Consider the following 14,491-nt stretch of genomic DNA (forward strand, 5'->3'; position numbering starts at 1 on the left):
CTCAAGGGTAAATAGTATTATGTGACATCAAGGGGTTTTTTAATGTGTTGAACAGTACTTGGATATTACTTTTTACAATTCATTAACATGCTGCTAAATCCCTAAATTTGTGTAGAACAGAGTGATCTTGATCCTCTGTTCCTAGAGTGCCTGTCAAAACAATGTGTGATCTAATATGTAGGAGTATGGGAACCCCTGAACATCAAGATATGTTGCCAGAAAACTAAATTTTCTTCTTAAACAGAGTGGTTAAAGATTGGGCTTATTTGGTTTCAGGAAAGGGCCTAGAAGAGGAAATTTAGTTTCTCCCTGAGAGAAATATTTGGTATAAATTGAAATCAGTGTATGCCCCTGGCCATTTGCCATTGCTTGACAACCTTACAAAACTATCAGTTTCAGTTAGAGCCAGAGGAAACAGAAGATTTTAGACTTGAAAGGCTTAGATTTACATACATTAAAACAATTGGTTGAAAATGGAACAGTCTTATGTCCAAGTAGTGAATAGAATTGGGTGATACAACTTGGGTGTTTCAGGTCGGTAGCTGTCTTGGTTTACAGTAGAAGAGCAAGCTTCAGGTCCAGTAGCACCTAGATTTCCAGGGTACGAGTTTTCAAGAGTTAGAGCTCCCTAGTCAGAACTTAGAACTTCATCAAAACTTACAAATGTGTGTGCTTTTTACTATGAAGGAATTATGAGCCATCATGTGAGAGCTCCTTATTTGGAAATATGAGTGAACTGTTTAGTAAATAGATTTCATTATCTGCTTTTAAGTCTGGCAAGAACTTATTTATATTAAGAAGTGGGAGAAAGAATCAGTTCCACTGTTCTCTATGTATAATAAAGCCCAGGCATAATATACCCTCTTACTAGATTTGCCAGGTCCCTATACCCTCTCTGCAGGAGGGAGGGCCTGGCGCTTACCTTTTCCTCCCTGGGAGTCTTCATTTCACGCATGCACAAAACATGCATGTGCTCCTGGGCTTGCACAGTGATGTAATCATGCCAGCCGTGGGTATGCTCCCACTCTTTGCGGGGCCAAATTCAGCCCGTTTGGGGCCAAAATTAGCACTAGCAAAGCGTGGGAACATGCCCGCAGCCAGTGTGACAACATTGCTTCTGAAACTGACATCGTCATTCCCCGCTGGGAGCACATCCAGTGCGCGCTTTCCTGGGTTGCTTGCCAGTGGCGGGCAATTAACTGGGGGCCAATGGGGCAAACCCCCAGGCGATGGGAAGCCTACCTCTTGCTCATGTCATTCAACCTGAGAGAATTTTTATGAAATTCAACAGCAGTGGTATTTAATAGACTGAGTACAATTGATGTTGATGTAAAAGATAATTGGTGCTGGGGAAATCAGTATGCTGATTTCTACATGGGTGTGTGTGTGTGCATGCTGAATGATTAAGGTATTTTGGAAGGGAATTTTGTCTGTAATCAAGGAAATAATAGATATGCTGACTCTTATTATTTATTTTATTAATATATTTATATCTCCCCTCTCTGCCGTCCCATGGTGGGTAGCATCATAAGTTAAAATGATAATCCAGCGTTAATACTGAAAAGGGTAAACACCAGCAGAATAAAACCAGGTGACTATAACTGAGCCCCACCTCCAAAATTCTTATGATACTCTCTTAAATATGTCCTCTTGGGAGGCTCCAAAAGCTCTTTTTAAGAGCTGGTTACTGAGAGTCTGTCTACACGAGACCTCTTACACAAGGACGCTCAAGTGTAAAGAGGCATAATGTTAGCTGGGAAGGGTAGTTTAAAAAGACAGAGCCAGTGGAGATTGCTCCTCAAAGGGTTTGTTAATTTCATCTCCTCCTCCTGGAAGGGGAGAGGAAATTGACAGAACCTTGGGGGAGGTGAAGATGAAATTAACAAACCCTCTGAGGAGCCATCTCCACCTTCTGTCTTTTTACATTACCCTCCTGTAGAGAGGTGAAATTGACAGAGACTTTGCCTCCTCAAAGGCTCTGTCAATATCACCTCTCTACATGAGCGTAGTTTAAAAAGCACTTGCGGAGATCGAGGAGGTGAAGTTGAAATTAGCAAATCCTTTGAGGAATAATCTCTGCCGGCTCTTGTCTTTTTAAACTACACTTCTCAACTAACATTGGGTCTCCCTACACTTGAGCATTCCTGTGTAAGATGTCTCGTGTAGACAGACTCTCACCATCTCCAGATCAGAAACAGATTGGAAGCTTATTTGCTGTTTAGCTGTTTAGCATATGAACCACCACTGAGAAGGGGTCTTGTACAGGCAGTAACTTAATGTAACATGACAGAGGGGAAAGAGACTGACAGCAGGAGCTGGCAGGAAGAATGGAACTGCCGCATGGATGAGGTGTGTTTGTGAAAAGCCTTAAAGGTTAAAACCAGCACCCTGAACTGTATCTGGATGCATGCAAACATCTTAGCACAGGGAAATGTGATCCCTACAGCCAGCCCTGGGTATCAAAGGGGGTGCCACTTTCTGAACCAAGTAAAGTGTTCAGATTGTCTTCAATGGCAGCCCCACATAGTCAGTAGCATATATTGCTGAAATCACTACATTCGCCTATCAAAATAAAGCCATTTGCCATGCTGTTTCATATTAGCATTGATTTTGCAATAATCTGAAGTGAAAACACAGGGTTGTGTTACATAGACAAATTGATCTTGTAAGGGAAGGTATGACCCCGTGTGGGTCCCTGTAGTGGAGTATACAGAGTACAGGAGATCCTGAATCCTCCCCCATTGATAGTGCTTCCTTACCCAGAAAATAGAAAGTATCCACACAAACCAATTTCAGTGCCTTATAGAACAAACAGCGCATATTCTGGCTATCGGTTAAGTGTGCCTTCTTAATAGATGCACCCCATCTCTTGGACAGTTACTGCTCAAAATGACAACCTGGAGTTTCTGGGAGGCTAGAGAAGAGCAAATTGTGCCAGCCTTTTAAAATGGGATAAAGTGTCGTTATTCACCAGAAGAATTAGCCTTATTCGGATGGAGGCAGAAGACCTTTAGCCTCAAAGCAGAACGCGTCCTGCAATATGAGAGTTGCCTTGAAGTTGCTCTGCATTGAAAGGGATTGTAACTGAAAGGCATCATGCTGGAATAGACAGGATCAACTTGCCTCATTTGGGATGGCAAAAACATTTTGCCTTCGTAAACAACTACTAGTCTCAGCTGTGTGGATCTAGACTTCCCATGTCATTGATAATCCTGCTGAACCACAGAGATGTCCTGACAGACGTTTCTTGGGGGTTTAGGAGCACAATTCCATGTGGTGTGGTAACGCGCTTTGCATTTAGCTCTCGGTTGAGTATTTTGAGTTTCAGCTTGCAGAGATCATTCTTGTCTTAATGCCCAGAAAAGTGGTGTTTGCAGTGAACAAAAGGATCTTTCCGACCTGGATGCAACTAACCACACCACTAGCTGGGGTTTAAGGCTTGTGTTTCTTAAACAGCAGATCTGTTTTTTTACATTCTGCATGACAAACGCATTTTGAATCCAGGAGACGTTTCAAAGACGTTGCCCTGAGCCTGCGGAAGCGGGGAGGGCGGAATATAAATACAATAGATTAAATTAAAAAATTAATAAGATATGGTGGCTAGCTGAGTAAAGGAAACAAAGTCATTGGGCACATTTAATGTATCTCTGTGTATCCCAAACTCTGTCCGGCACCGCTGTCCTTCTGTCCACTCCCCCCCCCCCAGCCCTGCAGCAGCAGACACCCCCTTTAGGCCCTGCAGCACAGCCTCTGGCAGCACCTCAGTTGCAGGCCCTACAGGCCTCCAGGCCTCTCTCACCCTTAGGCCAGTTGCACCCGATGCCCAGGCACAGCCTGCAGCCACTCAGCAGACTCACCTGTCTCCTGCAGTTGCCCAGATGGCTCCACCTCATCCAGGCTCACAGGAGGTTGCCATCAGCACAAGCCAGGCAGGCACAGACCCCAAGATGCCAAGGGAGCCACTGGGGAGAGTTCAGAAGCAGCAGGGGCGAGCCAGGCAGAGAGCAGACCAAATGCCCCACCCGAGGCGGGGATGGAGTGGGTGGGGCCAGGAGACTGCAGAATCTACTCAGCCCTCCTATCAGATAGGCTGGGAGCAGGGCCAGTCAGGGAGATGGGGGTGACGATTGGGGGCAGAGCCAGGGAGGTGGGGCCAGGGGAGGCCTTTAAATTCAGGTTCCTGTGAAGGCCAAGGAGGATTTTGCAGGGAGAGACAGCTGGAGCGTGCTGTTACTCCCCGGGGCAGGAGAAGGAACAAGGTGGTGCAACCCCCTTCCCTGCCCATCTGAGGCCGGAGGACACCTGCCTGGAGAGCTGGTAGGATGGCAGGCGTGCCAGGTGAGGGTGCCAGTGAGGGAGGAGCCTCACAAACTCCATCCAAAGGCAACTTGAAGCCTGAATCCTTAATGCCCACCCTTTACTTGGGAGTAAACTATCAGTTATACTGATGAAACATTGTCGCAGCCCTTGATATACTGTGCACTTTATATACAATGTCATTGGTTCATTGGCAACAGTCAGCATTTTCTAAACTAAGCACATGTTTTTCTCATTGAGCAAGGATTATAACAACGTTGCTAGAGCAGTGAAAATGCTTTTCAAACACAATATCTAGCAGAGCTTGAGGGTTTATATACAACCAATAGCAAGTAGTAGCTAGACAAGGCAGTACCATAATTACTGGTTTGTCCCTGACCTGGAACTGACCTTGGTGGCCTTGCATACTCTATTATTGTTTCAAGTATCTTAAGGGTTCTTGACTGTACTCTAATATTAAATCTTTTCCTGGACCTGATACTATATGACAGTTGCATTGTAACTTTTAATTTCGTTTTTGAAGATGGGACTGCAGAATATGTATCTTTTTACCATTTTCTATTCATTTAAAACTTTTAAAGTACAGTATTTTGGAAGGAATTAGTAGCCAGGAAGATAATATTTAAGCCCTGCTCCCAGGGGTCCATTAAAGTTATGCAGGCAGGGATGAAGGGATGGGCACGGAAGGCTTAAGTCCCCCTCCCATCTGCTTTCTCATCCTCCTGGGCAAGTCATCTCTCCTCCTATGTCTCCCATTTTCTCAGTAAATGTTAAGACTGGGAGCAATATGTTTGCCAAGGACACCCGCTTCTGTTTAAATATTTCTACTCCACTTTTCTGCCCAGTGGGGACCCAAAGGAGCTAACAAAGATTCAAACACCAAAAAGCAAAGAGCACAATAAACTACATCTTGGCCTGGCCCTGGATCACCTGGACTGGCTCACTTATGGGTGCAAGCCGTGAGCTAAGAGTAAAGAGTCCTTTGACTTGTTCCCAAAGGCTTGAGCCTCTGGCCACAGCCTGACTGAAATGCCTGCAAGAGGAAGGGAAACAGGCGTTCAGACTAAATGGCATGCATCTGGCAGAGACGCTCTCAAGATTCCCCCTCTCTGCTTAGTTCTTCCAGGTGATCCACTCCACTTATAGGATTTAAAAAATACATTTATTATCCATAAAAGGAAATGGCTTTTGTTTAGACATTAACGACTTCTCCTCTACCCTGCAGTTTTGTTTGTTTGTTTTAAAGAAATTTTTATTGGGTGAGTAAAAATTAATATTACAGATTTTCAATTGAAACCCTCATTTCCATATTCTTCCACCCTTTTCCCCCCCTCTTAATCTAAGACTTCCAACAGTTTTCCAACCCACTGTCTAAACCTACTACTTATATCTCCTTTTCTATTCTTAACTGTCTTAATACGCTACTGAGATAGATAATATATATTGAATTAAGCAAAACCTAACAGCAAACTATCAATTACATTATATTTCTAACTTATCTCCCCTCTTCTCTTGTAAAGATCAGTATCTCTTCCTTTCTGTAAGCTTAATAGTTATCTAACAACCATAATTCTCCCTTTACGTCCCACTTCTTTTCCAAATACTGTTTTAACTTCCCCCAGTCATTAAAAAATTCTTCTGGATTCTGTTCTCTCAACTTTCTCGTCATTTTGTCCATTTCTGCCATGTACAGCAATTTTTGTATCCAATTTTCAATAGATGGTACTTCTTGCGTCTTCCATTTCTGAGCATATAAAATTCTTGCCGCTGTTGTCATATAGAATAATAAAGTTCTTTGTTGCCTGGGAATCTCTTCTAATTTCAGGTTTAACAACAGCAGTTGTGGGTTCCTATTTATTGGGATTTGTAAAATTTCAGTCATAGCTTCTGTAATATCTCCCCAGAACTGCTTTGCTACCTCACAGGTCCACCACATATGATATAATGAACCTTCATGGTTTTTACATTTCCAACACTTGTCTGACATTTTGTTGTTCCCATATGCTATTTTCTTCGGCGTTAGGTACCATCTATATATCATCTTACAGACATTTTCTTTGATATTGGTACAAGTCGATATCTTCAATGTATTCTTCCACAAGTGTTCCCATGCCTCCATTGTTATGTCTCTATTGCAATTTATAGCCCATTTCACCATCGGGACTTTTAACAGTTTCGTCTTCTGTATACCATTTTAACAAAATCTTGTAAACTTTAGAAATCATTTTCTTGCCTTCTTGTAGTATACTTTCTTCCAATTCAGAATTTTTCCATTTAAATCCCGATTTTGAACGATCCATGTCATATAGGCCTTTAATCTGTCTGTATTGGAACCATCCATAGTGGGAGGATAGTTCGTCTCCTGTTTTAAGCTTAATCATATTTTGCTCCATTTTTAACACCTCCTTATATGGCAAACATTCCTCTCTGTTGTAAATTGTTCTCGGGTCAATAACTTCCAATGGCACCACCCACGTAGGGATATCTTCGTCTAAATATTTTTTATATTTTTGCCAGACCGTGTATAGGCTTCGTCTAATGTAATGATGCAGAAACATAGAGTCTGCTTTGATTTTATCATTCCATAAGTACGCATGCCAACCAAAGAGTTTCCTGTATCCTTCAAGTGTTAAGGCCTCTATCCTGCAGTTTAATCCCTAAATATAGCTCTGTGGCTGTCCGTCTTTGAATGTTCTGCGGAAGGCAGTTTTTTATTCTGTTGGTCCATCAGTGGCGTTCCTTTTCCATCTTAAAGCTGGAAGTGTGAAGTGCTGCTACTTACCTGTGAAGCACTCTTTCTATCACCCCAGAGTCCCCTACCAAGATCTCTGGCCCAAACTGCTGGGGAAGTGAAGAAATGGGGCAGGGTTTAAATAGACACTCTAGGCATGAACAAAAACTTTGGTGTACTCAGTGCGATTTTCCAACACCCTCCCCGTGGCTAATCTCCATAGGTTTCAATCCCCATAGGACACTTTTCGGGGAGTAAACTCCACTGAATAACTTCTTGGTAGGGCTGTTTAGGACTGCTTGGTAATGCATCAAACTGTTTTCAAAAGCATCAGTGACTGCTGCCCTTTTTTGGGGAAATGAAGCTAGTTGCATGGCCCTTTAGTTCCCTTCCCAGCCATGTCCAGGAATTGTCTAACCTTCGCAGGCCAAAGGAATTAGCCATTAATGTCTTTTCTCTGTGGTCACAAGGATTAGAAAATGGATGAGTTAAAACAGATATAGAAAAATCATAGATAATCAAGGTTGCTGAAACATATAACACATTAGTTGGAAAAAATGTATTCTACCAAGAAATGTGGATTATTACGTGGATTATTAATAGTTTGATTTTTTTTGATTTTGCCACAGATACAGGGGTTGAACCAGTCCAGTGTTTCTGCCCATGCAGTATAATTTTTGTGCCTCCTTGTCCTGTGGCAAGCCAAATTGTCCCTGAAATCCTTTTCCGGGGGAAGATGGGAAAATTACACTCCATGGGTGTAGGTTTTTTTGTGCCTGTAGAAATGGTACTCTGGATCCAACCCAATACTCTATTATAATATGACTAGTTCACTTGGAGCCAAACTACAGACGACAGTGAATACAGGTCCATCCCATGACTGCCAACACCACTTTAGAAGCATTTGTAGTTCTTTTGAAATTGTTGTGAAACCCTGATCTAGAGCCCACTTGGTGCAGCAGCACCAGGAGCAATTCTCTTCCCCCCCCACCCCCCACCCCCACGCTTTTTCAGGTGCCGAAACAGCTCACCCTTGCTATTTCAACATCTGAAAAGACACGGAGAGAAACAAGAGCTCCTGGGGCCGCTGTGCCAAACACACTCCGGTTCAGGGGCATGTGGCAATTTTAAAAGAACATAATGCTTTTAAAACGGCATCAGCAGCCACAGAATGGACTGGTGGTTATTGCCACTTGTACTTTGGCTCTTGGACAAGATGCCACATAACAGGTTAGTAAGAAGGCTACACAGGCAAGAAAAAAACATTTTAAAGCTTTTGTTCTTTTAAATTTTGTTTTCCAGAGTTATGAAACTGAGAGAAGAAACCGGTCAGAGCTAGATGTTAGATGTCAACGTTTAACACTTGAACTAGCAGATACAAAACAAATGGTTCATCAAGGTGACTACAGACAAGAGAATTACGATAAAGTAAAATGGTAAGTATATCTTGGTACAGTTAATAACAGATGAAAATGTATATCGCCTTGTATAATCGGTCCCCTCCAAGCATCTTTGTTGAGTTCTTACAATAGTTCTTACAATATATAAATGTACACAATTTATAAGTTTATGAATGTTCCTCTGTTGTCTATTGCACCCTTTAGGGGCTGATTCCTAGTGAGCGTTTTCTTCCTTGCATTTTAAAAGTGTAGATAACTTGTGGATGGGGACTGTTCTAAATACTGTTGAACTCATGGGATGTAAGAATGAGATACAAGAGAGAAGACCTGAGAGTTTTACATGACTCATGCCAAACCATTCCAGTGTTTCATAAACTTATATGTATCTTCAGCCATTATTGGTAATTTCCCCATACAAATTTTAAAAACGCAGAAGTCTTAAAGGACTTGTTGGATCCTGCAGGTCCACTTTAATACCAGTGGCGCTTTCCTTTGATGCAAGATGCCTTGCCCTGAAGTAAGAGGCTCTTCTTTTTTTGTCAGAGGAAGGATCTTTGCTCTAGAGGGAACGCCCACCACTGGTGGAGCGGATCCATGCGTTCATCTTCGTTCTTCTGTGCCTCCACACATGGGGACTGCGCAGGCGCAGGCCAGCCGCCGGAGAATTTTCTAGAGCTTCTATGGCTCCGAAGGGGCCGTTTGTCGCGCGCCTCAGCGACCGTCTTCCCGCCCAAACGGTCACGTGCTCCTCCAGCGACCAACGGCCCCTTCCCTCAGTTCTCTTCTTGCCGCCGCTTGGAGAGAACGTTTGAGCTTTGCGCTCTGTGCTTTGCTTCGTGCTTTTCTGACTGATTAATCTTGGCTTTTGGACTTCGGACTTCGGACCTCGACTATTCTATCGGATCTCCCTCTGGACTTTGACGAAATACTCGGTAATTTGACTCGGACTGTTTTTTGACCCTTCTTTCGCGTGCCCCTGAAGATGGCCTCAACGGCTCTCTTCAAGCATTGTCTCCAATGCCACACCAAGATGGCCAAAACCGATGGCCATGAGCTGTGCCTCTTTTGTTTGGGGGAGACCCACAACGTGTCGGCCTGCAAGATCTGCCAGGGCTTCACCAACAAGGCCCGGCAGGATCGGAGGGCCCGACTGAATTTGTCACTGTGGCAGTCGGTCATGTCCGAGGGGACCCCGTTACCTAAGGCCGGCCCTAGCCCCTCTGCCGAAAGGCGCTCAAGAGCTGGCTCTGTGGCCTCCGCGAGGTCGGGGTCGAAACCGCGTCCCCCGAGTGCCTCGGCGTCGAGAGCGGCCTCCCCAGCGCAGGGTCCGGCGCGGCCGCCCCGCAGCGCGTCATCCACCAGGTTGGATCCGAGACCGACGTCGGAACCGAGGATCCCGGTGCCGAGTCCCCGGTCGGAACCGACGACCGGTTCGATCCCGATAAAATCTAAGAGGTTGAAACCGAGGTCCCCTTCGAAGGCGAGGAGCGCGTCGGTTCCGAGGTCTTCTTCGGAACCGGCAAAAAAGAAGAAGAAGACCAAACATCATCGGTCGCCGCATCCCACTCCCCAGGAAGAAGTCATCGTGCTTCCTCACACGCCTTCCCCTCATCTGGGTTCCCCCGAACCAGAGGAAATCTCCGTGCCGGTGCCGGATCCGATGGCCTTCGAAACGGTGCCCGCAGAGTTTTCATCGGGGCCGGAGCTGAGCCCGCGCCGTCGGAGTCGACCATCACCTGCCCTTCGGTCGCCGAGGTTGGAACCGAGCCCGTCTCCTCGTCGGAGCCGTCCATCTCCTGCCCGTCCATCTCCGCCTGCTGTCGGTCGTGAGCGACGTCGGTCCGGGGACAGCATTCGATCCGCCCGGTCCACTGCATCCCGGCATCGTCAAGCCTCCTACCTTCCCTCGCCATACCATTGCCAGTGGGAAGGGGCACCTGCTGGTTTCTCCGAGTCGGAACCGGGGCCATCGACGTCGAGGCGAACGTGGTTTCCCCCTCCAGTCCAGGGTGAGGACTCACAGCACGGTTCCGAGGAAGGAGAAGTGGAGAGCCTGGCCGAGTACCAGTCGGAATCCTGGTCCGAGCCATCACCGGCTGATGATCTGGTGCCATCTACGGGCTCCCCGTACGAGGACCTCCGCATCTACGCCGACCAGATGGCGAGAATGGCCCAGGCCCTCGAGATGGACATCTCCTCGGCGACCCCACAGACCAAAGACAAGCTGCTCAAGCGGATATACGGTGACAACCCGGCGTCCATTGGCTTCCCCATGCTCGAGGGTATTGAGGAGATCGTGGAGAAGGTGTGGAAGGTGCCCTGTGACCAGCCTCCAACATCTAAGAGGATCGAGCAGCTTTATAAGATCAAGCAGGGCACCTGGCTGGCGTTGGTGAAGCACCCTCCACCTTCCTCCTTGGTCACGGAGGAATTCAACCCCCGACGGTCGGGTCACTCCTCGGTGCCTGCCGATAAAGAGGGCAGAAAGCTTGATGCCATGGGCAGGCGCCAGTACATCGTCGCTTCGCTGGGTCTGAGGATTGCCAACTACCAGACCATCATGGCAGGGTACCAGCTGTACCTCTGGGAGAAGTTGGCGTCCTATACCCGGGACCTCCCACCTGAGCAGAAGGCTGTGGTGTCCCTGCTGCAAACAGAGGCTGTCCGGCTGTCTAAACAGCAAATGAATGCTGGGAGCCACGCTGCTGACACTGCTGCTAGAGGGATGGCTTCGGCGGTGGTCCTCAGGCGCCATTCCTGGTTGCGGTCGACTGCCCTGTCTCAGGAGGTGCGTTCCAGGGTGGAGAGCATGCCCTTTGAAGGGGACTCGCTGTTCTCCAAGTCCACCGACGAGACCCTGAAAAAGAAAAAGGAGGACAGACAGACGGCGCGGTCCTTGGGTCTGGCTCCTTCGGACAAACCCGCCTCCAGGCCACGGTACGCCCCCCGTTCCGGCCCTTACCACTTCCAGGGCAGATACCAACAACAGCGGCCGGGCTACCAGCAGTATCCGGCCTACCAGCAGCGGCCTTACCCTCCCGCACAGCAGCAGAGGAGGCGTAGGCCCTTCAAGCCTCGTCCGTCACAGCAACCGGCCCAGCAGAGAGATCAGCAGGGCTCCGGGAGGCAGTACTGACGGGTCACGCCAGCCGTATCCCCGAACTTTTCGGACAGACTGAGTCCACTCCTCTCTGAGTGGGAGTCAATAACATCTGACTCATGGGTCTTAACTATTGTTGAACTGGGATACGGGCTGGAGTTCGTTGAGCTGCCTAGATGCAGTTCACCCCTGACAGCTGTCAATAACACTATGGCCGAGCTGGATGCGGAGATCGTGTCGCTCTTGGCCAAAGGTGCTGTGGAAGAGTTGCCCTATGAGGACTCTGTAAAGGGTTTCTTCTCTAGGTTCTTCCTGGTCCCTAAGAAGGATGGGGGCTTACGTCCCATTTTAGATCTGAGGGGCCTTAATGCCTTCCTCAAGGTGACCAAATTCAAGATGGTTACGTTGGCGGCTGTGATCGCCTTGCTGAAACAGGGGGATTGGTTTGCGGTCCTTGACTTAAAGGACACATATTTTCACGTGGGGATACGGGAGGAGCACAGGAAATACCTGAGCTTCGTTTACCGGCAAAGGGTTTTCTGGTACAAGGTGCTCCCTTTTGGCCTGTCCACTGCCCCACGAGTGTTCACGAAATGTGTGGCCCCTGTGGTTTCCTTCCTGCGGGAAGAAGGCTGTACCATCTTTCCGTACCTCGATGACTGGCTCATCGTGGCTGAATCGGAGTCTAGGCTGGTGCAAGACATTGGCTTGGTACTTAGCACTTGCCAACGCCTGGGGCTCCTGGTAAACTTTGAGAAATCCAAACTGGTGCCCAACTGCAAGGTGTCCTACATTGGTGCACTGTTAGACTCTGTGGAGGGTAAGGCTCTGCTCCCCTTGGAGAGGGCTCGGTCCCTAAGGGGTCTAGTGTCCATGTTTAAAAGGAACCGATTCCAGTCTGTGCGCGCTATCCAGTGCTTACTAGGGCATATGGCAGCGGCCACCTCTGTGGTGCCTTTTGCTAGGCTGCGTATGCGCCCGCTCCAGAACTGGTTTGTGCGGAGGTACGATGCTCTGCTGCACCCTCCATCCCTCAAATTCTCCATCCCGAGGGTCATCCTCTCCTCCTTGGACTGGTGGCTGTCTGATGACAACTTGTTTAAAGGGACCCCCTTTGGGTATCAGCACCATGACGTCACGGTTACCACTGATGCCTCTCTGTTGGGATGGGGGGCTTACTGTGGTGATGTGTCTGTGCAAGATGTCTGGTCTGAGAGGGAAAAGACCCTCCATATCAATGTGCTTGAACTAAGGGCCATTCGTTTCGCACTTGTGTCTCTTACAGCACTGCTGAGAAATCGTCAGGTCTTGGTGCAGACGGACAACACGACTGCCATGTACTACGTGAATCAGCAGGGGGGCACAGTGTCCATGGCCCTGTGCCGGGAAGCCACGCTCACTTGGCAGTGGGCTATCAGGAACGGCGTGTCGCTCCGTGCTATACACGTGGCTGGGTCAGACAATGCCCGGGCAGATGCCCTCAGCAGGGTCCCTTTGCTGGACCACGAGTGGGAACTGAACGTAGAGTGCGTTGGGCCGATCTTCCAGAGGTGGGGTCATCCGGTGATAGACGTGTTCGCCACTGCGGCGACCACCAAAGCCCACACGTTCTGTTCCAGGGCAGGGAGCGACCCCCTCTCTATTGGGGATGCCTTCCAGTTTACGTGGACGCAGGGCTTGCACTACATGTTTCCTCCATTCCCCTTGATCCCCAGGGTCCTGTGCAAGATAGAGGAGGACGGGACGGACTGCATCCTGGTGGCCCCCTTTTGGCCACGGCAGGTTTGGTTCCCGAAGCTTCTGCGGATGTCCCAACGGACATATGTCAGTCTGCCCCCTCGGCAGGACCTTCTCCTGAACGGGAGCCTAGTCCACCACGATCCCAGGAAGCTGCACCTGACGGCTTGGCGGATCGTTCCTCCCCTATAGGCTTTACTGACGAGGTACAGCGGGTCCTCCTGAATGCTCGTCGGCCATCCACTAGGCGCGCTTATGCGGCCAAGTGGCGCAGGTTTGAACTTTGGGCACTTGCTAAAGGAGGGGTGCCTGACAGCAGTCCCTTGGGGGTTGTATTCGAGTATTTGTGCCACTTGCGTGGCCTGGGCTTGAAGGTTTCCTCCCTCAAGGTCCACCTGGCAGCGATATCTGCTGCTCACACCCGAGTTGAGGGTGCAACACTGTTTTCTCACCCACAATCCCGCCAGTTCCTTAAGGGCATGTACAATCTTTACCCACCTGTGTCGGCACCAGTGCCTCAGTGGTCACTGTCCTTGGTACTCTCACGTCTCATGTTGCCTCCTTTTGAACCTATGGCTACCTGTCCCTTGGATATGCTATCCTACAAGGTGGCATTCTTGGTGGCTGTGACATCGGCCAGAAGGGTCAGTGAGCTGTCTGCACTGCGGTCTGACCCTCCCTTTCTTGTGTTTCATCCCAACAAGGTGGTCCTGCGTCCCTGCCTCGGGTTTCTGCCCAAGGTGGTGTCCGCCTTCCATCTCTCGCAGGATATCTCACTGCCTGCATTCTTTCCTCAACCTTCCTCTAGGGGGGAAAAGGCCCTCCATTCCCTAGACTTGAAGAGGGCCCTGGCCTATTACCTGGATAGGACGAAGGGATTCCGTTCCAGTCCTCACCTGTTTGTATGTTTTGGGGCCAAGGGCAAGGGTAACAAGGCTTCCTCACAGACCCTGTCTAGGTGGATTGTGGCGGCCATTAGCAGGGCCTATTCCCTGGCAGGGGTACCTTGCCCGCTTCATGTTAGGGCCCACTCCACGCGGTCCCAAGCATCCTCTTCGGCACTCCTCAGGGGGGTGCCCCTGGTTAACATTTGTAAAGCAGCCACATGGTCCTCTGCAGACACCTTTGTCAGGCATTACGCCATTGATGTCAATGCGGAGCAGGATGTATCTGTGGCCAGGGCTGTCCTACACTCCCTTTTTTCCT

At 48.4% G+C, this 14,491-nt stretch overlaps 1 protein-coding gene across 3 annotated transcripts in view; it reads left to right on the forward strand.

The window, feature by feature from the left end:
- PIBF1 (progesterone immunomodulatory binding factor 1) overlaps positions 1–14,491 on the forward strand; it is a 136,586-nt gene that overhangs the window by 14,374 nt on the left and 107,721 nt on the right. For all 3 annotated transcript variants that reach the window (XM_054974064.1, XM_054974065.1, XM_054974066.1), the window contains one exon: positions 8,351–8,484. In XM_054974064.1, coding sequence (XP_054830039.1) covers positions 8,351–8,484 — 134 coding nt within the window. The remainder of the gene's footprint in view (positions 1–8,350; positions 8,485–14,491) is intronic.

This window comes from Eublepharis macularius, chromosome 3 (genome assembly GCF_028583425.1).
Source record: "Eublepharis macularius isolate TG4126 chromosome 3, MPM_Emac_v1.0, whole genome shotgun sequence".
Taxonomy (NCBI): Eukaryota; Metazoa; Chordata; class Lepidosauria; order Squamata; family Eublepharidae; genus Eublepharis; species Eublepharis macularius.